Raw genomic sequence first — 27,787 nt, 5'->3', positions numbered from 1 at the left:
GAAAATTATACCACTGATTGTAACTGGGAAGTGCTACTGCATTTTAGCCACAAAATTCTGGTCTTAGGAAAGAGTACAAAAATATCTTGCATACTCAACATTCATGAAATTACCTGGTAGTTTCTGGAAGAAAAAACCTAATTTTTCTAGGCTTTAACTGTTCATTGCTCCTGTTCTTGCTGGTGATATACATTGTTAGAGATTCATATGAGTATGAATAGAGTATATTGCAAATTAATACCTGTGATAAAGAAGAAGATAAAGTAGTTTCTTTCCTGGAGGGATTTGAATTGCAGAACAGACAATAAGGAAATACAGTGACAATTAAAAAATAAATTACAGTTTCACGTTGTAGTGTATTTTAGAAAGCACATAAAACTATGTTATTTTCAAACCAGCTATTGATTTATTGTTTTCTATTGGTTCCTTTATTCATCTGACATCAACTTTCTTAGTAGTTTACTTAGCTCAGTAGCTAAGAGTAACCAAAACTCTCAGATTGCAAAGCAAGCCAACCAGCTTTGTTCAGCAGATAGTATCGTGGAAGGGGAGAAATGCTGCCATGGTGCAAATGTCTGAGGTGTGTCTCTTTCTCCTTTACTTGCAGAGGCATGTCTTGGATGTGAGCCTATGCTGTTGTAGCTGCTTGCCAACACAGAAAGTGAGAAAGCAGAAGCCTTACATCAAAATCAGAGAGGCAAAGATTCTGTGCAATACAGAACTGCCAAGCCGTGAGTAGGTCTTATGCATTTTTGACTGGGAAAGTTTAAGTGGACTCGTGCATGTGTACTCTGCAATGTATGCACGGTGACCTGGCATGTCTGTGGTGCTCTAGTTCTGTGCATGTGTGTCACAAATGGCCAGCCTGTGTGCATATGGCTGGGTGGGACTGTGCTTTGCAGACTGGGGATGTGTAGGGAATGATGACTGGTAGGTGGATAAGGAAGGGACAGACAGCATGCAAATAGAGTCTTGTTTGAGGAAGCGGAGTAAATGTGGTTAGAAGGTAAAGCGAATGTGGCTTTCAGATGTGATGAAACGTTGTAACACACTGGGTAGCATTTGGGAGCTTTTCTGGGCCAAGCATAGTACAGTCTAAGGTGCATGTGCTCCCTCTAGTCGGTGGAAATAGTAATATCTTCCGTTCCCAAAGGAAGGCTTCAGCCACAAAGGTGGCTGTCAAGTCACAGGACCTGACATGATTTGGCCTCAACTATCGCTTTGGCGGATTTTCGCCACGCTTTCACAGTTCCTAGCAGAGATTGTGGTAGGGGACACAGATCTTTTTGAAGAAGGTTGTTGATGTAGATGACTGCGTGATACAGTCTTTCTAGCTGTATTTTGAAGTTCATAGCACATCTCTTTCCCCTTCCTTACTTTTCAGCCCCTTCATGTAGGATGTAGGTAAGCACCTGTGTAATATGGTTACAGCTGCGGTTTCAAATAAAGTCTTGAACAATCCAGGAGAGCCCTGAAGGATCAGTAGGAGTCTGAATTTTTGATGTGAATTAGGATGAGAGGATTCCATTGACTTTATGAAAAGAACAAAAACAAAACCCATACTGTGTTGCTAGATAAGCTGTCAATAATCTGGGCAGTGAAGCTGTATGTAAGGTGACAGTCTTGTCATTACCTTCCCATAATGCTGAGTTACACTCTGTAACATTGCTAGTTCTGAGCATGGATCAGTTTGGAGAACTTTGCCATGAAATGAGATAATTTGTGTGTGTGTATTTATATACATTCATATATTGGAACATGATATGGTATAATGATTTCCTCCTAATTTTCTTGATTGGGGGAGGGGAGTGGGTGGGAAGGGAGTGAGTAAAGGCCCAGATTTATTTGCTGTAAAGCTATTTGATGCTGTTATGGCAAAATAAATGCATAATATTTTATAAAGGCTTTGTATTCAGTATGATGAGCTTCTTTATGTTAAGACTTGTTTATAGAATTTGTTCAGTAGAACACGACCTTCCAGAAGCCAGCATTGGGAGAAGTCTGTTGAACAGCTACGTTTTTCTCCACTTACAAGAGACAGAAATTTGGAGTATAAATATAAACGATCTGCATTCAGGCAGTCAATGCAAGCCGAAATCTGAAATGTCATAGAATTGTAATAAGGCAGGCTAATGATATCGCCTATTAACTGACATAGAAGATGATCTGTAAGTGGCCAGAGAATACCCTGCATTTCTTAGTAAAAATGTCCTTATGGAATAAGATTTCAGTACTGTCCTCTAGAAACACAAACTGACTGTCAGTCTGTCTCAGAGCAAATTGGACAAATGTATAGTGGAAATATTTTGTTTTTTTTTTTTCCTTTTGTTAGATTGAGTAAAACTGAAATGCAGGGAAAAGAGCAGAAGAGAAAATCATAGAGTCGTTAAGGCTGGAAAAGACCTCCAAGATCATCCAGTCTAACAGTCCCCATACAGTATGTAAGGTGTGGAATACTTAATCTCTGTCCAGAAAGAATGGCATAGTAAATAAATGTTTCTATTGTGACCATAGTAGAAAGACTATTTGAAAAGTATACATTTTGAAGTGTGTAAAACTGACATCTAGTGGCAGCAAATGAGCTTTATAGCAACACCAGTTTGCAAAGCAGATTAACAAGTTGTAGCTATGTTTCAGGAAACTGCAATTTCAGTATGTACTCCTCTAGCCTACTTCAAGTGCTATTTGTTGGTGTTATGGAGGCTTTTGAACAAAATCTCGTGCCTTCTAGTAATATCTTAAGTGAAGTGAGATGGTGGTGTCTGTCCATCTTCTTGATTGTAGAGACTACTGCTAAAGAAGCATTGTCATCCTGATAAACAGTTCCCTTATGTATGAAGTCTGTGCTTAAGTGTTTTTCTGAGCCATAGTTGATAACTTCATTTCTCATTCATAATGTTACTCAATTGTTATTTTATATCATCTTCTATATTTTGTCGAGCTCTTCATTCAAATTTTAGTGTCTCTGAAGAAAAACTCTTGCTAAAACTCTGTATGATACCTACCCCAATGTAGCTTTAACTTAGCTTTTCCTCTAGTGCTATTGTGTGTGTGTGTGTGTGTGTGTGTGTGTATATATAATGGAAAAATGACTAATACACAGAAAAAAAATAGCAAAATGATGCAAAAATGAAATATTAAGTGCTTTAAATTGTGTGTGGGGTGCCATCCCCATAGTCAAGGGAAGGATTCTAAACTGAACATAGAAAAATCTAAAAGCATGATTCGAGTCTGTCTCCCAAATGAAATGAAAGTGATCAGGAAGAGAAGTCTAGGTGGAGATGGACACAAATCTGAAGGAAGAAGGAAAGGAAATGTGCTTCAGTGGAAGCGTAATTAGAAATGGGCAAAAATAAGAAAAAATAAGAGTGGTTTATTTTTCCAGGATTGACAGTTTGTAGCAAGAATTATTAAAATAGTAACAACTTTTGGTTGTAAATCTGTATTTTGCACTATTCCCAGTTCATAATGGCATTCATAAGTAACTTGGAGGTTAAAAACCATTGGTAGCATAATTCTAGCGAAACAGACCATGGTTCATTTGAAACTGCACTGAGCTATGTACGCTACCTCCATCATTTCATCTCTATTACTTTCAAAACACAGTGAATCACATTTGTTGAACACAAATATTGATGTTCTGCAATGAAGCTGAAGTCACAGTTATAGAAGTGGTATGAAAAACAACTGTTGTCATTTCAGAGAGGCGAGCCTACTGTTTTAATGTGAAAGCAGAGATGATCAGCAGTCCTGTTGGTCACAGAGCTGCTCTGTAAGGATAAGATTAGTTAAATCACACTGGCCAGAGCTGAGTGATGTGCTCTTATCTATCCCGACATGGATAATCCAGCACAGGTGCTTAACAGTGCTGATACACTTCTGACCTTTCAGGTCTGTGTGTGACAGAAGCCAGTTGCTGTGTGCAGAGTTGCACTGGCTTTGTCTGCACTCTCTGAGCTTCTCCCTACTGCTCAGACACTGACACTCTTCCAGTGCAGTGAAAGTATGAGGATAGGTCATGCTAGTAGCACCAGAGTTGTTGATATTCATGATATTTCTAAGATTTTATAGTAGCCACCTCTATATTTTGCAATAATGCCTCCGTGAGTCCGTGTGGTGTAGATTACTTTGAGAGAAATAACTTCTGCAAGAGTACCTACAATGTGTACATTTAAGGTTAAACATTTTTACTTTGAAAGAGCTCCAGTGAAAGATTAAACTAGTAGATCCTTTGTTCTCTTACATGCTATGAGTGGTTGTTTGTACAATTTATTTGCTTATAACCTAGGGTTTCCATACCATTCTATACCCCAGAATGTGCTAACTCATGCTTGGATATCCAAGACTTTTTTGAATGTGTCATAGCCAGTCTCACATGCTGAACGAATAGTCCCCTCCCTGAAAGCTGGCTGCAGAAATAGCCTTGGTTTGAAACAGATAAAACTTGATCTGCAACATAAAACTTCATAGCGTGTGAGACTGGAGAGTTTGTTGTTTTTCCTAGTACATAGGTGTCCCCATTAGTCTTATGCTGACCTGAGAGAGATGACAGGATTCCAAAATTCTTTAACAAAAATAAAAACAAATGGTACTGTCTTCCTCACTAACAGTGATACTCAGTGGACTTAGCTCTATATTTGCATGTCCTTATTGAAAAGACACTTACTGGAATACAGAAAATAAAACCACTTCCCATATCTATATATTAATACATTGCTAAATGCTTAAGCGAACTAAACTGGGTTCTAGTGTTTGAAAAAGGAAACAAGTCCCCACATAAACTCTTATGACCACTAGAATTTCAGCCTCAGCAAAACCCAGCAGAGCCTGCTGCTGATGTGGACTGCAAGATTAGGAAGTCTGATTTTGTGTATAAAAACAGAATTTGGAAGAGCCAGCAGAAGGTCTTCTAGCAGAACCAGTTACCTTTAAAAATACTGCATCAATTAAAATAGATTGTTTTGCAGGACTCCCATCACTTCATCAATGATTAAGAATGCAGAAAAAAATTGCTAGAGTTGAATCAGTTTATTTTAATGTTTTTAATATAAGGTGAAAATCTCAAATGAAGCTTGTCAATGCTACTGCTTCAGTAGTTCCAAAGGATTTTATTTTACCTTTATGGGAGATCTGCAACTACTCATTCTGATTCATAACAAAGGGAAATATTGAAATGGTGGAAGTTCCATTTTTCTGCCAGCTCTAAGAATTAATGGGCTGGAAAATGTTTTAATCGGTAGACAAAATGCCAGTGACCCAAGATCTCCAAGAAGCAGGATGCACTGTAGAAATGTCCTCAGCATAGGGTTCTGCTGGAAGCAGAACTGGCACTTTAGGAACTGACCATGACTCCATGCATGATGGGAATACACTAAGCTGTTGACTAGTTTTGGACCCACTTTAGTAGTGACATTTTAAAGGATTTACACTTTTAATAATCTTGCCCTTGAAGAGGGCTAAACCACATCTGAAGCCGGCTGCTGCCTGCAGCTGCCTGAGTCCCTTTTCACTAACTGCACACATTTGATTTAAGTGGTGTCCTTTTGCACAACTGTGGCTGTTGTGAAAACAAGGCTCTACCTTGACCAAGTGGTTAAGTACAGTTTCCTTCTATGTCATCTTTTCATGCTTAAACAGTCTGCTTTTGCTACCTGATGTTTCCTTAAGTGAGCAAACTTTTCTGTCATGGCTGGTCTACCAGTCTTCTGCTGAGGTGAGACTGTGGTAGCTCTTCTGGGAATGTCCTTGCCTCTGACAGAGTCTCTCTCCCCTGGATAACCTGAACAAGGTGTGTTTTGTTTTTTAATTACCTCATATTTCACTCTTGGGGAGGTGTTTTATCAAACACAGCTGATGTGGAGCCCTTTTGGTGCTCATTCCCTGATGTTAACAAGCTGCTGGCAAGCAGGGAGAGGGAAGCTCTGTGAGGTAGCTGAACATCTTGGTGGTTTGTGGCTGCCGGAAGGCCCACTCCTGCTCACTCCTTTCTCCCTCAACTTCTGGCTTGGAGGTATGTCGGATGTCTCCCTTCCTGTGCTGACTCTGGTGCTTCTCTGACCCTTTTGTGACTTGAACCAGCTGCAACTTAACCAAGGGAATTCCTTTGAAAGCTTCTGTCTAGGAAGAGAGGTGAGGGGAAAAGAAGAAATGATAGTGGGAAGGCCCATCCCTGGCAGCTGGCATCTTCATCTGAGTTTCTGTGAAATTGGATGCTGAGGCTGGGTCTTTGGTTACTATAAACCTCCTGGGGAACTTCTCTGGAAACTGTGCTTCCTCTACCCTCTTCATGCTGTCACTAGCAGTTATGTAGTGACATAAAGTAACCCTACAAAAAAAAAGTCGTCCTTCAGGGAAAAAAAACAAACACACACACTTGATTTATCCAGATCAGACATCTGGATAAAACCTCCATTGCAGTCAAGTGAGAGCCACTGTTAGCAAAGGTGTGCATGTATATGTGTGTGTGGGGGGAGGAAACACACAGGAAAGGTGGATGGGGAAGCACTGCCCCTTTAACTCATTATGAAACTGTGCCTTCAATTAATCTAATTTGCTTACTGAGGAAGAAAAGCTAAAATGGTTGTGGTGGTGGCATTCTCAATATTTGAATATTGACTTAAAGGGATATTGTCTTGACATGGTGGCAGAGGCTGTCTCAGTGGAAGATGCTTTGTGCGCAGCGTTGAAAAATGAGTTCTCTCTTTTCAAAGTACTAAGAGTTTCCATCATGCTCTCACGAGGGAGTCTGAAAATGACAACAGGAAATAGCACAGCAGAGATCAATTCTCCGGTCACTGGTAGGTGAGACTGGCAAGGACCCTTGTTACTAGGGAAAGTTAAGTCATAATCCTACTTAAATGCTGCTATACAGGACAAATAACTGACTACAGAGACTTTACAGGTCTCTGGGGCTATTGGAGGCAATGGGATCAACCTAGAGGATCTCAGAAAGTAGGGGGCTTTGGGCCTTCAGCTTGCCCCTGCTGGCCAAGGGCCTGGGAACTGTGCAGAAGTGCTCCCTGCTGACACCGCCTGCAAAATCAGCTGCCTTCCACTTCCTTGCATCTGGACAGAAATAATAGTTATAACAAGAAGTGCTGGGAAATAGCTGAGCCTAAAATGACTGTACAGAAAGTGTGAGAATCATTTCACCTCTCAGACCAAACGCTATTGCAGAAGAGGTCAGCGACCTTAAAACAGCAACAGCAACCTTCAAAGCAAAACCTATGAATGAGACTAGTCTTGACAGATTAAGAAATATCATGTGCGTAATCGTAAGCACATCAAGTTTCTTCAAGGGAACTAGTATTGGTAAATCTTAATGATAAGAATAAATGCCCTTGCTGAATCAGAATCTGAACAGTGACTGTATGTGTCTGGCTTCATTTAAGTAATCACAGTAGCTATAGATATCTGGTATAGATGGTCTTTAATTTGTACAGTCACAAAAAAATGCGTATGTATACCTGTAGGCATCTTGAAAAAGGACATTTAATTTGCTTCAGTCATGTTGCCCCAGCCACAGAAAGCAGAATAGCTAAAGTGGGTAATCACCAAGTCTATCAGCAAGTCCTTGGTTGCTGCATTTCAATAGCAGATGAAATAACTGAAAAGATAGACTTTAAGGTCCTGGCAGTTCATTGCAAGTATGAGAAGGAAGGAACACTGTATTCAACAGTGGTAATGTAGGTAAGCAGCAGTATTATCAAGACTTTGGTATACTGAAGTTCTGTTCCTAGTATGTAAAACTAGGTGTACTAGACCTAGGCTGCTAGAAGAGCTCAGCCTTCATGACTAGTTCGTGTTGAAGAGACCAGCTGTCAATACTACTTGCAGCCTGTGGCACTGGCTCAGACAGAAAAAGCTATTTCTGCCACTGGAAAAAGTCATGCATAGGTGTCTGTCAGTAGCTGTCTTCAGTCAAAGTGTGAACCTCATCTGTTTTGGTGTGCAGCATGGGGGGTGTGGATGAAGACTTCTAATGTGGGGTGGGTGCTTGTTGGAGCACATGGCCAGCATGGAGCAGCCTCCCCTGTCCTTCTTTGTGATGCTGTGCTGAGTGCTGCTGCTTAGTGGGTTATGGACCGGGCAGCTCCAACTGGTGAGAACCACCTCTTGAAGGGGCAAAGCTAAGGATGAGTAATGTGATATTAACCTATGTTTACATATGAGCTTTGGAAATGTTCTTGGGGAGTGCTTGGCTACAAAGTGGTTAAGGACATTTGATGTAAACATCCCCTTTATTTTTCCCAGTGTGGAAATTTGAAAGACAGGTTAGAAATATAACGCTCCCCCGTGCCTCATATCCCTGCTGCCTTTCTGGAATGCTGTTATACTTGTTAGTGTACTCATGTGGTTTAATTAAAATCTTTTCTGGTCCGATGCAATAAGTAATGTCTTCTGTCAATGCAACATGTCTGATGCTAATGATGCTTCTGGATGATAGATTGTTGTGGGGACAGCTACAAAGGTGAAGAGTAACCCAATTTGAGTTTTTTTTTTTGATATCATGAGCTAATCAGATAATGCCAGCTAGAAAGAAGCAAAGGAAAAGGTGCTTTGAAAGTTCCTCGTTTTTTTTGTTCTTAGGTAGAGATTTAACTGTCTAATGACCCATTTGTCAGTGATATATATCTATCTAGTACATGCTAAACTATTAGTCATATTTCATTAGGAAAAAGGAGATCTAGATTTGGATACGGGACTCATATTAGGTTAAACAAAGTTCCTGATGTTTGTGTACATATGATTATCTGCAGATTATCAGTACATAAACAATATAGTATCTGTCTCTTCTCTACTTCCATATTGCTGCTTGACCTTTATACGTATTTTTATTTACTTGGATTTCGTGCTTGGTCTGCATACTTACTCAAGGTCCTGGGGCAGCCAATATATACCTCATCCTCTTCCCTCTCAACATTATGAATCTTCAAAAATGTAAATATTGGTCTTTTCTCTTTGCTTGATGTCAGTCAATGAAGGCCATATCCACATCTGAATTTCTCAAAGATTTTAAGTATACAAATTATGTAATTCTACTCTTAGCATGTTCTGCGTTAATTTTATAATATTAGATCATGTTTGGAAACGAACATGAAGAAGACTTCCATCTCTTTCTTGAAGTGACCGTAGTTATTTGTGGACAAGGTGATGAAAAGTGGATTATAAAAATGATGACAAAAATCATTGAAATTACTGTTCCACTGTATATAAACATACACGAATCTCTTTTAAAGAAGGAAAAAAAACACACTATTCCTACCAACTTCTTAAATTTTGTAATTCTGCCAGCTAGCCAATAGGATAGTATTTACCAGCTACATTTCTTGCAGTGAAAGAAATGCTAGGACGTTAATGTAAAACATGTAAAAATTGTTATCAAGGCAATGACCCAACAGGCTGTTGATAATCAAGATCAAATACTTGTAGGAAACACATATATAGAAGAGCCGAATAGGGTTTCAGTTCATGAAACGTTATTGTTTAAGTTTCAGTCAGGTACTGAACCATTTCTATCTGACCATTTGGAGCAGTGTACCTTTAAATGTATTATCAAGCTTGTACAGAGTATGATGTGGGAGTGGAAGGGAAAATAAGCATGTTTTCTTTGAGAAAAGTTGAGCTTTGAAAGCCGCTGCAAGTTTTGGAATGTTAAAAAGACAAAACAGCTGAGATGCATTAATGGGCAAAGAGCAAGAGAAGAGGTCAAAGCTGTACATGCAAATGTCCTTTCACATCCTCATGGTTTCTGAAGATTCACATAGCTTCAAAAGTAAGCTCATTCCAGGAATACAATACATGGATTTGCAACAAGTTCTATATTCTGTCATTCAGATAGTATCTGAAAACTAGTGATGATATTTATGTTAGGACAAAAGAGACTAGTTATATGTTCATTTTAAATTAGTCTCCCAATACAAGTTTGCTTGTGTGTAGGAGTAATTGCTTTGTAAGAACGTCACAGTTGGTTGACTATTCTCTCCTCTTCTCACCCCCCTACTGTTGACTAATACAGAAATTTATCTTACAGTGAGTATTTGCATTCTTGCTTATGTGCCAATTAAAAATTTTAAGCAATTTTAGGCCGATTCATACTGCAGAGAGACTATCATGTACTATTGTTTACACGCAAAACCAAACTAGAAATTGGATAAAGATGGAGCTCTCATAAAAACCATATGCTGTGTTCTGAATGATCTGATGGATTTATGAAACTTGAAAGTCAATAATGGACAGTGATCATCTATTATATAGTAGTCAACCTAATGACTGGGCACATATATGTTTAAAATGGGAAAAGAACACAAATCTGAGTCTTGATATGAGTCTACTAATTACAAATCAAATGCTGACAAATCGTGCATATATACAAGTTAATCCGCCACTGTATTAAAAACTTTACTCTCATATGAATGTGAATCCAGCCCTTTCTCAAAGGTCCACAAGAAGAAGAAAAAACATTGTTGGATAAAAACATCTCCTTCATATGTGTATGTGAGCATGTTCAGGTGCGCATGTGATGAGTGTTGGGATAGTTGCTGACCACCTGATTAATGATTGCACTCTTGAGGAGTGTCTATGGATTTGGACACCACCGAGCTTGACAAAAGTGTCTCTATTTGGCTTTAGCTGATTAAAATTCATATACAATATTATGTGAACATGGGCTACTTCAGATTGAGGCTCAACAAAGGCGCGAAATCATATTTAAGAAATTCCTGACCTATTCCACACTAAGTTGTGGAAATCCAGCTATTGTCTGTAAATGCCAGCTCATATCCATTTTATCTGTGCTGCCTAAATAGATATCTTTCCCATCTGGAATCACTGTGGTGCTTTGGATTATGACGAAGACTATAGGAAAACATTGAAAGCATTCAGTGACCTAATTGCTGCGGTTCTCAGTTTCCTGTGTTGCTGAATTTATTCATGAGTGTAGTCACAAAAACCTTTCAAGACCCAACAGAAAACGTAACACTACACTCTAAAGTTCAAGGATACCTGACTGGACAGGGAAAAGGAAGAAGTGATAACACCATAAATAACGCATGGCACAGGTTTAAAGAAGACTGAAAGTTTGTTGGTATAGGACTTTCAGCGGGGGAAGTGTATGTGCTACCACCAAGTATGACCCAAGGCTTTGGGAATGATACACTCAAGCTTGCAGATTTTATTTGCTTTTCTTCCTGTTGCCTCTTTGAAATTCAATGTTGTTTCCACAGATGTTTTTCAAATACTCTGTGTACCACCTGAGTCAAAAGCATTGAAGTAAGTGGCTGGGTTTTTTATTTCTATTTATTTATTTTGAAAAGCAGTGAATAGCCTCCTCCACTCACAATATAATGCTGACACATGTAGACACTTCCCTAATCTGCTTTTTATATACTAGTCAGACAATGCAATGCACAAGTCAAGTGTTGCTTTTTCCCCCTTCATAGGAAACTAGGTGTTTAGGACAAATGTCAACAATATTCCTTGGGTAGTACTGAATGAGTGAAGTAAGTTTTCTGCTAAAAATATCAAATATGCAATTGTAATCTAATGTGTATTTTTTAAAAAAAAACAATCGGTATAGTTAGTTATCACTATCTTCTCATACATTCAGGTGGTTAAGCACATTGGCTGTTTATATTACGCTGATGTTTAGTATGCCAGGACTTTTAAGTAAGTGTAATGGAAAGTCAAGTACCTATTCCTTTATTATGGCCATGCCATGAGAAATAAACCCAGGGCTTTTACGAGGCTCTGAGTACTTTTAACAGCTATCAATCTTACACTTTTCAAGAGCTATGTTGCAATGGCCACAGACAATGACACCTTTTAAAAATGTAGATTGCATTCAAGGGACAAAATAGTTGCACTGATAAGCCAAAAAGCCCAACCACACAGGAACTGTGAAGGAAATAGGAAGAAAAGCACAGAAACAAGAGCATTCTGCAGGAAGCTTCATGGATACTTACTAACAGTTTAAAATATCTTCAGTTAGAATTTTGTGCCTATATTTAATTTTTTTTAGTACAAATTCAAATACTGCATGCAATAGTACCTATAGGCAACCAAGATACCCTACAAGCAGAAACTGTTTCTGCATTTGTCACAATAATAAGAATTTTGCAAAGATTTTACTCTTCAGTATTCCAGAGGCCTAAAATAAATGAAATGATTGAAATTCTTATTCCTCTAAGCATCAGTTTTGTGGGTACTGAGGGAATTCTAATTCTTTCCAGCACATCTTTCTGAGCACAAGCATGTGATACGGTTTTTCAACAATGCAAACAGAACTTCAGGTCAGATTCCCTAATACTAAAGTCTGTGTTTATGCACAGAATCGGCACAGGGAAAAGACACTAGTGAAAGGCCTTTGCAATTGTATTAGTGTGTTTATTTGATGTTGGCAAATTCCGTGAGTTGTTAGATATGGAAAGACTGATAAATATTTAAAGTGTCCCCTGAGCCATTCTAGGAATAGCTTCAAGCTTCTGTTGTTTGTAACAGTATGTTGGTAACTGACAGGCTGTGCAAGACATCTCTTCCTGATGATTTTAAATTAAAGACAGTATTATATCAAAAAATATTGGTTACTATATTTGTAGCAATCTACAGTATTTTTTTCTTCTTCCTAACATCATAGTTACTCAGAGCAGAGGGCATCGTGTAAAAGAAAACAGGATGGTTTCATTCTAATAACGGAAAACTTGGCAGCTTGGTCTTTGTCTATTTCTTGTTTCTATAAATTTGCATTGCAGACTTCTTGGTTTTTCATTTTAGCTGTGTTAGGTCCTTTAATGCAGCCATAAAAGCCCAGTCAGCATTAACAAAATGTGCTCAGGTTATTATGGGATACATCTAGCTCCTAGGCTACAAGCTTGTGCGTGAGAAATTTACCAGCAGAACGGTGCTAGCATAATCCTTCTCCTGTCATAACCCCATGAATGTCTAGTTGGGAATAAATGTACTTTTGTCTCTAGTTTTGTCTCACTTCACATTAGTAAATTTGTCGCAGCAGACAGTATCCAGACAGATTTGGAAGGTATTTCAACTGAAATATACTTTTCTCTACTCTTCTGTCTTCTGGGAAATTAAAGTTGCTTTTTTCTCTTTTTTTCTTTCTTTTTTTTTTTTTTTTCCTCTTCAGTTCCTTATAGCCAGATCTTTCATTAGTTCTGCTGTGATTCAGGAGGAATAGGAGCTCAAAATGTATCTTTTTGGAAATTCTTTACGTCACTTTGGCATGAGTATCCCCCATCAGCCCAAGTAGCGTGGCAATATTTGGGGCCTTTGCATGCTGGTTTTAGTCTTTGCTACAGAAGGAAGTATTTTCCCAGGAACATTTAGAAATTTCATCTGGTCTAAGAACACTGTGGTCCCCCATTCCAACAAGACAGTTAAAGCTAAATCAGTGCAAGTGCCTAGGGATCTCCTGGTTTAATTAGATTAGATTGAGGTTGCTTCTACTTTGACTATTGCTCAATTTCTTCTCACTTTTATGCTGCTAAAGACCCACAGAGTTATGAGTTTAGTCTGGTCAATGAAGTCCATATGTGTATAACCTAATGTATTCACTGCTGTTTTTAATTGCATGATTACTAGATATTCAATGTTTCTTTTTATTCTTAAAGTACTACTACCTAGGAAAGCTCTCTAGTCATTATGAAATTATGTTGAAAGAGTAAATTTTCCAATTTATTAACACTTTCTTGGGGATTTTTTATCAAAAGAATTTGGACAAAAAATGAACGTAAGCTCTTTACAGTTTCCATAACTCTATTAAAGACATATGGGAGATTTCGTACAGATATAAGAGCAGCAAAATCAATTGGGCTTAGGCTTTTCCTTCCTGTGGACACCTTGGTGACCTACAGACTTACTTTCATCTTGCTTTCAGTTCTGTTGCTCCTGCAGTTTTTGATGTAACACGCCCTTTCACAGAACCAGAATAGGTTGTGGTGTTGATTTTTTAAAAAAAAAAAAAAAAAAAGGCTTTTACATCTAGCTACTGTGGATGTACTGTATGAGCGACAGTGTTTTTTTAATTCTTTTATCTTTCACTCATTTTGGGTTGATAGGAAACAATATTTACCAAAGGGAATGCTACTGCAAGTTAGTTCAGGTTTTTCTCATTCTGTAAAAACCTGTCTTTTAACTTCTAAATGCCAAGTTTTCCTGCAAAACCTTCATTCCTGAGCTTTATTTTCTACCACTCTCTGCCAGAAACCTAGAGTACCCATTCTATAACTGGTCTTATCTAAATCTGTATCTTTGGGAAACTGAGTGCTTCACATTTCTTCTTAGTAGAGAAGCATAAAGTGCAACTTCTTCAGGTGTTTCTGTTAGCCACAATCAGCTAATGCTTTCCAACTGCTGCGTCCTGAGTGACGTTCATGTAAATGGGCACAAAACTAGACATAACTGCCTTGTTCAGTAATTGTGCATTGCTAAAGATGTAGCATCAATACATAATGAAAAATCTGTATAACCATGTACTTAAGTACTGTTAATAAGAAAAGTATGTATTGACAGAAGACCTGTTGTCTTCTCTGCTTGACTTAATTTCCTGACTCTGTGGAATTTGCTCACTGAAAATCTAATTTAATTAATTCATTAAATAATCTTTATGTAACTTACGTTGTACGTTTGCCCGCTGATATTTTTTCAAGATCAGAACCTTGTACAGAAGATAAAGAAAAAAGGGCTTTGTCATTTAAGTATTGGGTTCCCATGTTCATCTGCTTCTTCGAGCATGAAATAAAGAGTAGGGAATTAAGAATTTGTAGCCTTGTATAGTAAGCTGTTAATAGGAAAGTAGAGGAGGAACTAAATTGTGACATTTCTAGGGACTCTAGCAGAAGATTTCTGAAATGCTTAGCAGCTGGTATTTAACAATGGGAGAATGATTATAGTTTTTGGCCAGATATTTAAAAATGACTAATGATTTCAGACATTAGTGTTATAAAGTTCCAGCTTGCATGCACTGTAAAAGCTCCCAGTTTTCAGGAAGGAAGGAGTACAAAAGCACTCAAGATGAAGATTCTTCAAGTCACAAATTGTCTTTAAAGACAATTTCCTAAAATGCCCTCTGAAGGGTTTCATTTATATAACTGGGATATTTGTACAAAGCAGAAACAGGAGGAAGTTCAAAACTGGAAAAATTGAGACTGGAGTTCTTCTGTTTTAAAGCTCAGGGCTTATAAAGTCAATGTTGGAAACTATGACAAAATAGCTTAAAAATTTCCATAACTTCTCATCCACAAAACTTGAAGGATATTTAATAATCTTTAAAATTATCAGTAAACTTTAAGAACAAAGAACTCTGCTTCAAAATATATTCCTTTAATCCCTATTTAATGCAATTATGAATAATTTGACATTTAAAACTTGGATTGTTGTGTGCCAGCTCATAAAGACTGGAAAGCAGACAAACACTTCACATCATTCTCAACTACTGCATAAAACAAACAAATTTATGCTCAAATCACTTCTGGCAGCAGTATTTGGAATATGAATAGAAATGTGCTTCTGTCACAGAAAAAATTAAGGGGGCAGTCCTGCAATGAATACTTTCATACCGGCTCAGGATTTTTTACTATAGGATTGCATTGCTAAATCATAGCTTTAGATGGTTTTATTCAATTGCTTTTGAAATATTCGGAAAAGCTTAGCAGGAAAATAAATCAAAATGATCGGATAAAATCTCCATTTCTAATCTAACACTCATGTAATCTGGTGATAATTATGTTTGATGTCTCTATGCCTTAGACTGATATTTTCTTTTGAGTGTTTACTAATATTAACTTAATGTATTTTTAAATTAATAAATTGATGGCTAAAGTAACTTGTGTTCTTATGTCAGAGATAGTGTTGCTGAACTTCAGTGTCACAGATCTCAGAAATTATATCTACATTCTGTAACCTATCTACATCGTTCTTTTGCTTTCATTTTTGAAGAATAAGGATAGATATGTATTTTTTGTTGTTAGTTTACAGATGCTTAATGCTGCTTTGAAAGAAGATGAATAAGTATTGCCCTTGTACATTACTATTTAACAGGATGCCAGCAGATGCACTAGGCTGTAAAATGTCTCCCTTTTAGAAATGGCTTTAAGATCACTTTAAGGTCACTTTGCTTCATTTTTTTTCCAACATTTGACTCCATTCCTATCAATTTCCTCATCTTTAAATAATATAAGAACCTGTGACTCTGCTTTTAGAAACTATTTCCTATTTGGTTAGAAACAGCAAGAAGCAGAGCCCACCCCCTCCTTACTTGACAGCAAGGATGTCAAGCGGTCTAGAAAGCTGGTGCTAACCCTCTCTACACTGGTAGCCCCACTGCTGCCATCTGCGAGATCCACTAAGGGGCAAAGATTTCAGTTCTCTGCTCTCTGCTACATTTTCAGCCATCCATTTTAATGCTTCCCATCCATTTCCCCTGAGGACAAACTATTTTCAGTTTCTATCTACCCTGAGAAACTTTAATTTTAAACAGCTTTAGTTTAACAGTGTTTCTGAAGCCTGTAAAGCACTTGCTTATAGGGAAAGATGTCAAAATTGCTTGTTTTTGTACAGAAATGTTCAAGCTCCTAAGGTGACTGGCTCCTACTAGCTTCTAAGCTCATCATCAACCAGGTGAGCCCAGAGCCTGTAGAAATACTTGTAAAGGAAGGTGTTTCTGAAAGAACACTTTTCATCTGAGCCAACTTAGCTGTCTCTGATGGAGAATCTCTACAGCTGAGAAGGACGGCAATGAGGAAAGCCCCTAGGACTGCAAATCATTGAGAAATTGCACCAGTATCCAATTTCCTTTCATGAATAGGAGCCTACTCTGAAGAAAAGAAAAGGAGGAGCCTGGCTTGAAGCCAAGCAGAAGTATAGCACTAGGTGGTTGGAAAGCACCCAAGGGAAGGCTGTGTAAAAGAGGAGATGGGCTCAGCCCTGGCAGAGTGTAGGGAAAAGGAGAATGTGTCAGGTGGGTAGGTAAATGGGAATAGGAGAAAGAAATGTTAGAGGAATATAAATTGTGCAGAAGTGCAATGCATCTAATGCAATTGCATGGCCTAATCATGTTTTGCTGCTGAAAATGCATATTTTTGTAACGTCACTTTTCTATGGTGAACAGTTTTTGATTTTGCTGTGGGGAGCTTGTGTGCATGCTGAAGGCAGGACAAAGATTGCTAAGGTCACTTCTACTCACCCAAAAAAACTTGGGAACCCCGAAATGTTAATATTGAAGTTTTTTGTGTGTTTGTTTAAAAAAGTTTTTTTATGGCTCTCTGAGATGAGCAGTATACCATTAAACAACAGTGGCAATGGAATTGTGACATTTAGCTGTCAGGAGAGCATTAATGACCAGTAGCTGCAACTTTGTTGTTGTGCTTCTCTGGACCTCACCTATATGAAAGCTTTTTATACTTGCTTGATATGCAGGGAAAACACTGCAAGAGTTTCTTGACCCTTTTGCAGTAGCATTAGGTTATAAAGGAGTAATTATCAAGTATCTTGTTTCTGTTGTTTATGTAGGATGCCAGAGAACATTGTTTTCTTCAGGGAGCTCATGGTCCAAACTTTATTTCTAAAACTAAGTATACAGGGTTGGATGTCAGATCCCATTGAACAGAATCTGATGCTAGTTAGTGCTTTCCTGACAGCTATCCAAGCAGCTAAAATCAAATGTAATCTGTTCTTCCTCCTGCCCCCACCCTATACTGCTAACATGTCAATCCTGGTATTAGGAAATTCTCTCTCAGCTGAAATTGGGGAAGTGGCTTATGTCTTGTGGGAGCCTGCAGGATTCACATACCAGCAGAGGAGCTGCAGGTCTGCTTGCTGTGGGAGCAAAAGCAGGTTCAGTTCCTGACCTTTCCCGTCCCCTGCTTCAGCACTGCAGGGAGAGGAGGGAGCATCCAAGTGAGACAATAGTTTCTTTTTCTTCAAGAGCAGTTCTGGACAAAACTGGATGTCAAGGTACTGCCTCAGTAAGTTCAACCTGGCAAGATCTGGCAGTGTTTTGTACCGGCAGAGAGGCATGAGTCTCCCACAGGAAGATACAGGCCCCCTTCCTTAAGTATTACTCAATCAAACCACTAGTGTATTGGTGAAGAAAATAGCATCATTTTTCTCCAGGGTACTCATATTCCAGCAGTGCAATTCAGCACACATTTAAAAACAGCAATAAAGAGGAGAAATACATGACAGTTCTTTAGAATCAGTGTCTGACCATTGTGCTATGTTTGAGACTCTTTAGAAATTTCTATATACAAACCATATAATAAAATCATCTTTTGGAGTTCTGAAGTTCAACTCAAAATTCACTGTTTTTATGTACTTTTCAATCTGTCACTGGAAATTCAAAACTGAATTAAAAAAAAAAAATCTAAAAAGCAACCTACTCTGACAGACCAGAAAAGCGGAGTACAGTGTAGCAAATCCAGACATTAAAAAGCAAGAGAGAATATAATATGCTTTGTGCAATGCAGCTGTGGCTAAATACTGATTTGCACATCGGGACGAGATTAGCATCATTTAGACGTGACCTGCATATTGAATAGCTATTGCAAGTAGAGTAAGATAGATAAAAAAGGAAAATGAAACTGCACAGTATACTTTAGATCTAATCTACTGTCTTTTGTATTTTTAGATTCTACAGAAGAGTAAAGGAAGAGCTATTAATTCTAGATTTTTATAAAATGCATGTCATTTTTTCATATAGAAGATGTAATATTCAGTATATTTATAAAACAGAGTGATACTGCTATAAAAGTGTTTTTTTAACCACTCAAAGGCAAGAAATGCTTAAAAAAAAAAACAAACAAAACTAACCATATGAATGTTGATTATTTCTGTTCTGAAACTGGTAAAAGTTTGATTTAAGGTGTTGTGACCAATTTACTTTGTATTACATGGCTACAGTGTCTGCATGTCTCTACTTTGAACATCTTAAACTTCAGAAAGACCTTAGCATTTACTGATAAAGCTATCTGATTCACTCTTGAACAAAATGCCATTTGCATTAGACGTGAAGTAGGTGTTTGTTAGTTATGTGGTAAGCTTTAGGGTAACTATTTTCTGCAATGTTTCTCAAGCTTTTGACAATATTTTTTCTTCAGAAAATAAGTTGAAATGATTGTCCTTGCTGAAACCACACAGGAACTAGAGGCACATCTGATGTGCTGGTGGTTATATCCTGTCATGAGGGAGCAGCACATGCTGCTTTCCAGGACACGAACCTTACAGCAAGGCCTGCCAAGGGGTCTTCACTGGAGAGGCATTGCATCGTGGATTTGGGCATCTCCCATGAGTACAAAAAGCCTGTGCTGCACATACTTAAAGTGTCAGTGTCATAGCAGGGAAGCAGAAGATTTAGGATGGGCTGAAGGAGTCTTATGGCAGGAACGAGGGCCTATCTAAGAATTGTGAGGGGCTGCTGGTAGGTGTTTAGTTGATTTCCCTTGGATTGTCCTCAGCCTTCACAAGTACTCTTGTTTGTTTTTTGCAGTAATATCTAAGGCAGAAGACAGTTTTTTTTCACACCATGCAAAGATAAAACAGAAAATTGTGCCCCTCTCTGAACGTACAGATGGGAAAAGTTCACTAAACTCACATGGAAGACACCACAGAGAGATGCTTTCTTCATCTGCTAGACTAGAAGGAATTTTCGGCAATACCTAACAGAGCTCATAGTAAAACCAGCCCTAAATCTAAATATCCATCTACCATTGGGTAGATGTATAACAATGCTCTAAATACATCACAAGAGATCTGCATATGTGCATAGAGTCTCTATGCAATGGCAAGCTTATATTTGTGTTTTATAAGCTATTAAGATGCAGGGGTAAACCTCCCACTCCTGTCTAGTAGATGGCATCAGGCTTTCTCAAGTGTGTTCTGTTTTTTATGGGTACATTGCTGTCCAGTGATAGCCAGCTTTTCTCTATTGACTTCTAGCTCCATATCCAATATTAGTCATATAGTGGCTGATATTAGACATCTGTTAGGACTTTGCAGAGTGTAATGCAGTAAATCTTACAGCGCTTGTAACTGAATAATAATTTTGGAAGGTGCAAAACCTAAGGTATTTGCCAGATAATAAATGGATGAAATAATATGTGCAGGATTTTGGATACTTGCAAACAAACCAGTAGATCCAGTTAAGGAATCATGTTTGAAGTGGTATAGAATAGACGCTCATATTCAAACTTTTTTGTTGAAGTGGAAGTATCTACCTCAGCCATCTGGTTACAGTGTCATATGCTGTTCAAGCATGTCAGAGAATATCAGGACTCCAAATGTATAATTACACAAGTACAGTTTAAGCCCAGTCAGACAAATTTACCAGCTGTGATCACAGTAAGAGAAAGCCTGCACAACATCTCCCCCTCTGCCCAGCGGCTGCAGAGACCCACTTACATACTGTTTGAAAGAAATGAAAGTGGTAAGGAAAATCATTCTAATGCTAACAGTGCCAGGTGTGTATTCTTGGGAACCATGGACTCCAGACACTCATTTATGTGTTAGTAAGGCCAAGTACCCATGCCTGGGAGGGGTGAACTCAGGTGTCTTGTTAACTGCCACAATTGACACTGAGGTGCCCATAGGAGTGGCACATCCAGCATTATCTTAGCTCAGAAGTGGGTGCTGGAATCACAGCCTGCTGGTTTTCTGTCTAAAGGAATGTTCCTATTGTTAGGAACAACTTCTTAGGCAGACCTCTCAAACCTTAATGATTTTTCCAGCACAAGCGAAGTTATTGAAGTTGATTTACTAGGGGTGCATTCTAAATCTGACACTGTGCAACAGAGAGGGAACTTGTCATTCCTGGAATAATTTAGTTTTCTTGTAACTAGGTTGGGAGCTTGGAACAAAAAAGTAGGCTATTCATTTAATTATTTATAAGTTAATTTACATGTTAGTTTGTACATAGGTGAACAGCATCTTGTAGCTACTCAAGTATTGCTATTATTGATATCTCTATATATTCAATATATATTTAATCATTTTTTTAGCGTTGTTGTAATTAACTGTTTCAAGCATGACATTACAGATTTATCATATTGACAAAGCTACTGAACAATTTAGTTAAAGAACATATGAAAACTCTAGGAATGTTAGTACAAGACCTGTCTCGTTCTTTTTACAATGCCATCAAAAATGAACATTGCTTGTTGTATCACATACGTTCCGCCATGGTTTCTGCAATGCAAAGTAATGTTTAAAGGTGTGTTAGAGAATGAAAGTACTTGCTAGCATGCTGTCCAAATTATGCAATTTTAATCATATTGTTTTTTTAAAAAAACAACCCTATCACAGACCATGACCGAAGGCCATCCACTGTTCCTCTTGCTTTTCTCACTTGTGTTTTATTAGGTTACCACTACAGACAGAAAATTTCTCATATCCTTTTCTGCTGTTGCCTGTTGCTACTTGCAGCAAGTATAGGGAGCCAACACATTTAACTTCAGTCCCTCTCTGCCAGCAATGGAGTGAGTACAGCATCTTTAGCAATTCAATTTATAACCTATGAAAGGGATGGGAATCAGCCTGTGTTGGACAGCTTTGTTAGCCTACCCTTAATTATTAGAAAACCCAATTTTACTTTGTGACCATAAAGTATTGAACAAAGTAAACACGAATGTACACAAGTAACTGCAGTTTAATGAATCACTTTGCAGGTCTGGAGCTTCTGTTAATGTAAACAGCAGATGTAATGCCTGGTGCACCCAGGAAACAGCTTTGTTAAGTAACAAAGTGCCAAGCAAAGGTAACTTCTCTGCAGGGTATAAATAAATTATAACAATTAATTTAGCTTTAAAATAGGTCTTAAAGTTCTTTTACTTTGATAGCTACACAAATGGAATTAGAAGTAGAGGAATCACCCAAGTTCAAGGAGTTACTCTATTTCTCTCTACTCATTAGTTGAAATTAATTTAACAGCACACCTATGCAAAAAACTTTTGCAGAGTTCAACAGAAGAAGCTATCAGATTTTTTTTAGATGTTGTGTCCAATATCTCTAAACTATGAATGTAAAGTTCATGTAGAATTGTGTACTAGTAATGCTTTTAGTCATGTAAGTTTTAGGGAAAAGCTTGTACATAAATAATAGATTTAAGATATATTTTTCTTTAAAAAAAAAAAAAAAGAAACAAAAAATCCACACACAAAGAAACAAGAACTGGTAAGTCATATTTCATAACAGATGTTCCTTGCCACACTGAGGAATGAAAATGTCAGATTAATTCCTGGCACCGTAAGGAATACAAGCCTTATGTTGAAATAAGTTTGACTGATAGCCCTTATGAAATATTTACTTACCAAGAAATGAGATCCATTCATGCTCAGTTTTTCTACAAGTACAGCAGATTCAGGCATTCCAAACTATGGTGAGAAATAATAGAATTATTACAAGTATGAAACTTGACATTAGTAAAGAAGCTGATTAATATTTCCATGCTCAAATACTTAGGGTTGCAGAAATCTTTATTCTGTTTGTCATGGATAGTCATGAAAAGGATACTGGGCAGAATAATACCAATGTTTAGAAATAAGTAGTGACTTCCATGTAAGAATAGATAAGGCCTCTTAGATATTACCTCTTTCTTCAGAAGAAAGGGCTGATAAAATCATGAATGTAGTAGACAAAGTGAAATTATGAAGCAGAAAATCTAACAAATAGAACAAAGAGCCCAACAGAAATAAATTGTGGAAATTTAACTGCTGTAGGATAAAAGAGGAGGTTAAAAATAGAAACAGGTCAAAAAGGTAGCTTGTGGCATAACTCATCATTAACTGCATCACCTCAGGAAGCAGTTACATCTCCAACTGCTTGGAACTGAAGGCTGTGTAGGAGAAAGCTCTCCTGCTACACGCCTCTATTACCGACTCTCTGTATGCACCAGCAGCAGGTGACCGGGTGAGCTGTCTTCAGTTCCCATGGTAGATGGGCATTGCTAGAAAGCAATTCAGGTTCAGAAACAGGATCTTAGTTCTCTAGCATGGTTGCTTGTTTTTTTCTAAGTAAGCTGGCATTGGTTACAAAGCAAAATGAGACAAGGATGTCCAGTAATAGTATCTCTTTATCACAGCAACTAAATAATAATCTGGAAAAAAAAGTGAACACATTGGATTTTTATCCAATTTTATTAACATATCTTAAAAGTCTAACTAGTTGCTATGCTATATGTTTTAGTCTGGGTTTTCAAATAAATTGCATTTATGCATAACAAGTAGGAAAATATCAGGAACACTTCTTTAAGAATGTACCACTTTTGAAATGACTTTGTGTTTGTTATGCTTGGTCAAAGAATTCAGTCTGTTTGTTCCAGTTCCATTAACAATGTGTATTTTAGTACAGATACTATCAAATCATTTTATTGGTTTAGATTAGAACAACTGAGGTCTGGAAAACTGTTAAATGCAAGATCTCCCTGTAGTTAAGAAGCTTGTGTCCAGGTTTTTAAAGGATTGGGCCAGTAGTAGTTTAAACTTTTTTTTTTGTAAGCAAGTAAACTTAGTATTGAAACTGGAAATCAGTGCATCACAGGGAAAATTTGTCATATTTGTTACACATTTATCAGTTCTTGGTGACTCTTCCCTATATTATAGATTTAACTTTTTGTAGCAGTACAGACCAACTCAGATACTAACAGAGAACATTAATGAAAGTAAACTATTCTCATAGCAATACTTGTGGAATTTTCTAAGGTAATTATTTCTAGAATGCTTAAAAGAGATTATCCTTAAAAACCTTCCAAGTGTATTTTAAGTACTTTTTATATGAAAACTTCATACTCAGACATTTGTACAGATGGTTTGTTTGGCCTGTAAGCCAATATTTCTGCGCTTGATTTTATAAATTGTTCTTCTATACTACAGTTTGGAGAGTGCTTCTTGTTTGCAATTGCTATGGGTGTTGCAGACAGTGTTTGGGTGTGGGGGGTGTTAATTGCTATTTTTTAATGACACTTACACAGATGTTGGCAGAAAGGCAAAAATCGAGGTAACACAGTTTCTATTAATAATAATGCCCACCTATTTTCTTTTATTTGACCTCTTTTCTTTTCTAGTTATTGGCCCCTATGAGCTCCTTTTTCTGTGGTGTTTTGCTGTATGTTATTAATCATGCAGGTAACTTTCATGTGAGGGGAAAAATTGATCTTTTTCAGTTATTAGCTTGTTAGGCAAGCAGATGTCTCACTGTAGGTGTTTGGTGATGACCACTGAATGTTTCATTCTGTTTCAAATACACTAACTCCACAGTATTATGATCAGTACTGAGGAGAGGGACTAGGCTACGTGGCAAACGCGTCAGACCAAGTAGATCAACTCTGAGTGCAACATGGAATATATGTGTTGTCACAGTTATAGCATATACACAAGATAACAAAAGTAAGTACATGCATATGCCTAGCAGGTTTCCATTATCGTCTTCACTTATTTATTCTAGAAGTCCCAGCATCAGTCACAGCATATAAAAGCTGAAGTGACATTAAGGAAATTGCTGTTCAATTTATTACATTCTGTTCAGTGCTCATTGCTCATTTGCTGTCTTATATACCTATGCCAAACTGTATTTAAACCTTACTCTGAACCCAGAAAAAACTTATTTTTTTTGTTGCTTCAAGCTCTTCAGAAATCTTTTCTTTGAGTGCTTCAGAAATACTAATCCACTATGTTTTCTTAGACCACCTTGTGAGGTGAAAGCTGTATTAGCAAGAGCAGTTGAGGTGCCTGAGAAATAAAACTCTTACAATATCCGCTGCTTTAAAGATGCATAACTAAAGCTATGCAGGGTCTAAAGTAGGTATACATATACAGCTAATATATTCAATAATTTGGCGTTTTTAGCTTCTGAGCAAAGCTCCCACTGTGGCTGTAACTCAGCTCTCACCACTTCTGCAAATTGGAGTCTGGAATTTCAGCTCAAGAACTCAGGAAATTGCTTTTTTATTTTATTTTTTTCCCTTACCCTCCTCCGTGTGTGACTTGCATGGCTTCAGGTAAAAATGCTGAGCTGGAGCACTGACAAGATCTGATATTTCAAAGCAGAATTAACTTGACATTACCATGAATTCATTCGCTCTCTTTTGGCAAGCCCTGGACTCGCACACCTTACAATATCTGTAAAGGCTCAGAGTCATGCACAGAACATACGGGCTTTTCTGCACTGAAAGAGGCAGGTTCCTCTGGATGGAAAAGATAGCACATGAAGAAGCAATTACAGGCTATCATAATGTGTATATAAATCGGAGCAAATTCAGTTCTGGAACTTTTCATATCTGAGTGCTTGATTCTGCAACCTTAACAGGGGTGATGGACACATACACCACATCTCTGGAAAGGTATCGGACAGCTCCTGTGGGTCGGCTGACTGTGGAAGGGATGGCAGTACCTGGGTCAGCCTCTGCAGTGCTGGCAGTGGGAGCTGGAGGGCTCTGTACAACCTGGCTGCTGCTCCCCAGTGCTAACACCTGGTGTTGGTTATGCTGGATCACTTAGCTGCTTTTGTTGGTGATGTGAGTGTAAGCAAAGCATGAACTTCTTATAAAGTTGGAAAAGGAAGATTATAATACTCTCCCCTGACAAGTACCAAGTCAGAAGTCACAGCTTGCTTGCTGACACTTCCTTGGAAGCCTCTGTGCTGTTGAGAAATTGTTATTAATTTTGCCTTGTATTTTTCTCCAGAATTACTGGGTACTTTAATTAATAGATGATACAGTGATTCTTGTCTGATTTCCTTTAAGCTGCAAGGCTTTGAGCTAATTAATCCTCTGAGTAGCTGTTCACGGTAAAAAGTTCAGAGTTTAGTTGAGACATTATCATTATGGTATGAATCAATTCCATGGAACAGGTTAACTTTCTTAACCTGGGGGACTATGGTCCACCTGTGATCCATCTGCACTCTAAAACTTTTTTAAACTGTACACACACAAGAACGTGTATTTATGCATGAAACAAAAGTGGAAAGATATAAAATAGTACAGGAACATTTTAAACTTTGGCCTACTTTTTACGTGGTTACAAATGGAACACTTGTAGAAACACTTCATAACAGTATTTTTTTTTTTTTCTTGAAAATGATTACATGCTGCTTCAATTGAGAAGGATGAGAAACTCTAATGACACTAAATTCTCACTGTTTGTGTAAAACAAACACTGGAAAGATGGGTGCTTCTACAATTAGAAGGAGGATGAGCTCAAGTCAAAAACTTTATATAAAGCTATTTAGAGAAATTTCCATTGAAAAAAAAAAAAAACAAAATAAAAAGGAAATGTAAAAGACTATATACCGTAATACACTGAATTAATTTTATTATGTAGGTAAGGTACACATGTAGAAGTTTAAAACCTGAGCCATGATATTCAGTAAGGTAGAAGGAAAAATCTGTTATATATATTTTATATGTATATGTAAACATACATATATATCAGAGGAGATATTGTACCTATCATGGAGGAGATTATTTAAATAGTGAAAGAATAACTGAAGGTAAGCTTGAAAGACTTTGCAATTCATATTGTTCTACATATAATAGAATGGACATTGCATAGCAAGGAAAGGTACAAGCAGAAAAAGCAATGATTTTTTTTAAAAAAAAAAAAAAGCTCAAGTACCTAAAGTCTGAGGAAACATCTAGCAACTACTGTGTGTATTTATACATCGAGAAGAAAAGATGAAGAGTTAAGTTCTTACTGACAAGTAAATTTTAAAGTAAATTGCAAATATAAAATATGTCCACATTCACTGAAATGGTTATTTCTTCTCAGTATATAAACTGGGGCATGAAATACCTCTTCTATTCTAAGAAATAGCCCTACGAGCAAACATTTTAATGTGATTTGCCATGTAGCATATCTTAGCTAGCAGCTTCTGCCATGAAATAAATCTGTATTAAAAAATAAGAGAACACCCAGAAGCTCACATAATAACATGAATGAATTCTCAGGGATGGCACCTGCTGACTAATCTATTTTCAGTACTTTAGTATATCTGTGCTATGTTTAGGATAAGATATCTGTATACTGTATCCAGTAAGATTTTCTGCTAGCTGAATATAGACAACTTTCTAAAGTGTTACGTATGCAATTCAGTACCTGTCTCAGGAGATCTGCAACTTGAAAAGCTGTCCAGTTCTCACACTCTTCCTGAGATGGCAGTTTTGTGGCCATGTTGCTATCCAGTGAGAGAAACTTGGTCTATATGAGTAACACTGATCTGTTGCTTCACTGCCCTTTACTGAGCTGCTGTAGAAATCCTAAGAGGAAGTCCTTTCTGCAACTTTTTTCCTGTTTGCTCACTTAAAGTGAACGCCTTTAAAGATGATTTAGGAAGTATCGATGTTCTTATGCAAACAACTCTTTCAATAAAAGAAAACTATGCAACAGATGCAAATATCTGCCATTACTGAAATCAGTAAAGCACATTCTGCTGAAAATAAGTGCATAAAGTTTCTGAGTCATTGGCATCTTTTAGAGTTAAATATGGAACCAAGTCTTTATGTCTATTGCAAAAACTATTAGATAGCTGCTGTCTCTTGCCTACCTCAAACTCCTTTGTACAGTTGCTTGGATGTGCCTTCAGACTGCATTTGACTTGCTTGTTTGTTTTGACATTGTGCTGTGCTGTTTACATGGGAAAAACAGAACTTAGTTACTGAACTTTTACATCCATGTTGACACATCGTATAATCCCATTCTTTATCTCAAATCTTGGTGCCATGCTTTTGGATGGATATAAATCACTCAAAGGCAATGTATGATCTTAAAGATATTTTTAATTTTTCTTCCTTTTT

At 37.5% G+C, this 27,787-nt stretch overlaps 1 protein-coding gene across 1 annotated transcript in view; it reads right to left on the bottom strand.

Moving 5' to 3' along the window:
- The window catches only part of BLNK (B cell linker), a 96,389-nt gene extending 69,157 nt beyond the window's left edge, over positions 1-27,232 (bottom strand). The window contains 2 exon segments of the mRNA XM_035540882.2: positions 22,311-22,373; positions 27,090-27,232. Coding sequence (XP_035396775.1) covers positions 22,311-22,373; positions 27,090-27,164 — 138 coding nt within the window. The 5' untranslated portion in view covers positions 27,165-27,232.
- Positions 27,233-27,787: the final 555 nt, after the last annotated feature.

The sequence above is a fragment of the Cygnus atratus genome, chromosome 7, assembly GCF_013377495.2.
Source record: "Cygnus atratus isolate AKBS03 ecotype Queensland, Australia chromosome 7, CAtr_DNAZoo_HiC_assembly, whole genome shotgun sequence".
Lineage (NCBI taxonomy): Eukaryota > Metazoa > Chordata > Aves > Anseriformes > Anatidae > Cygnus > Cygnus atratus.
This window is presented reverse-complemented; position numbering and strand designations above follow the sequence as displayed.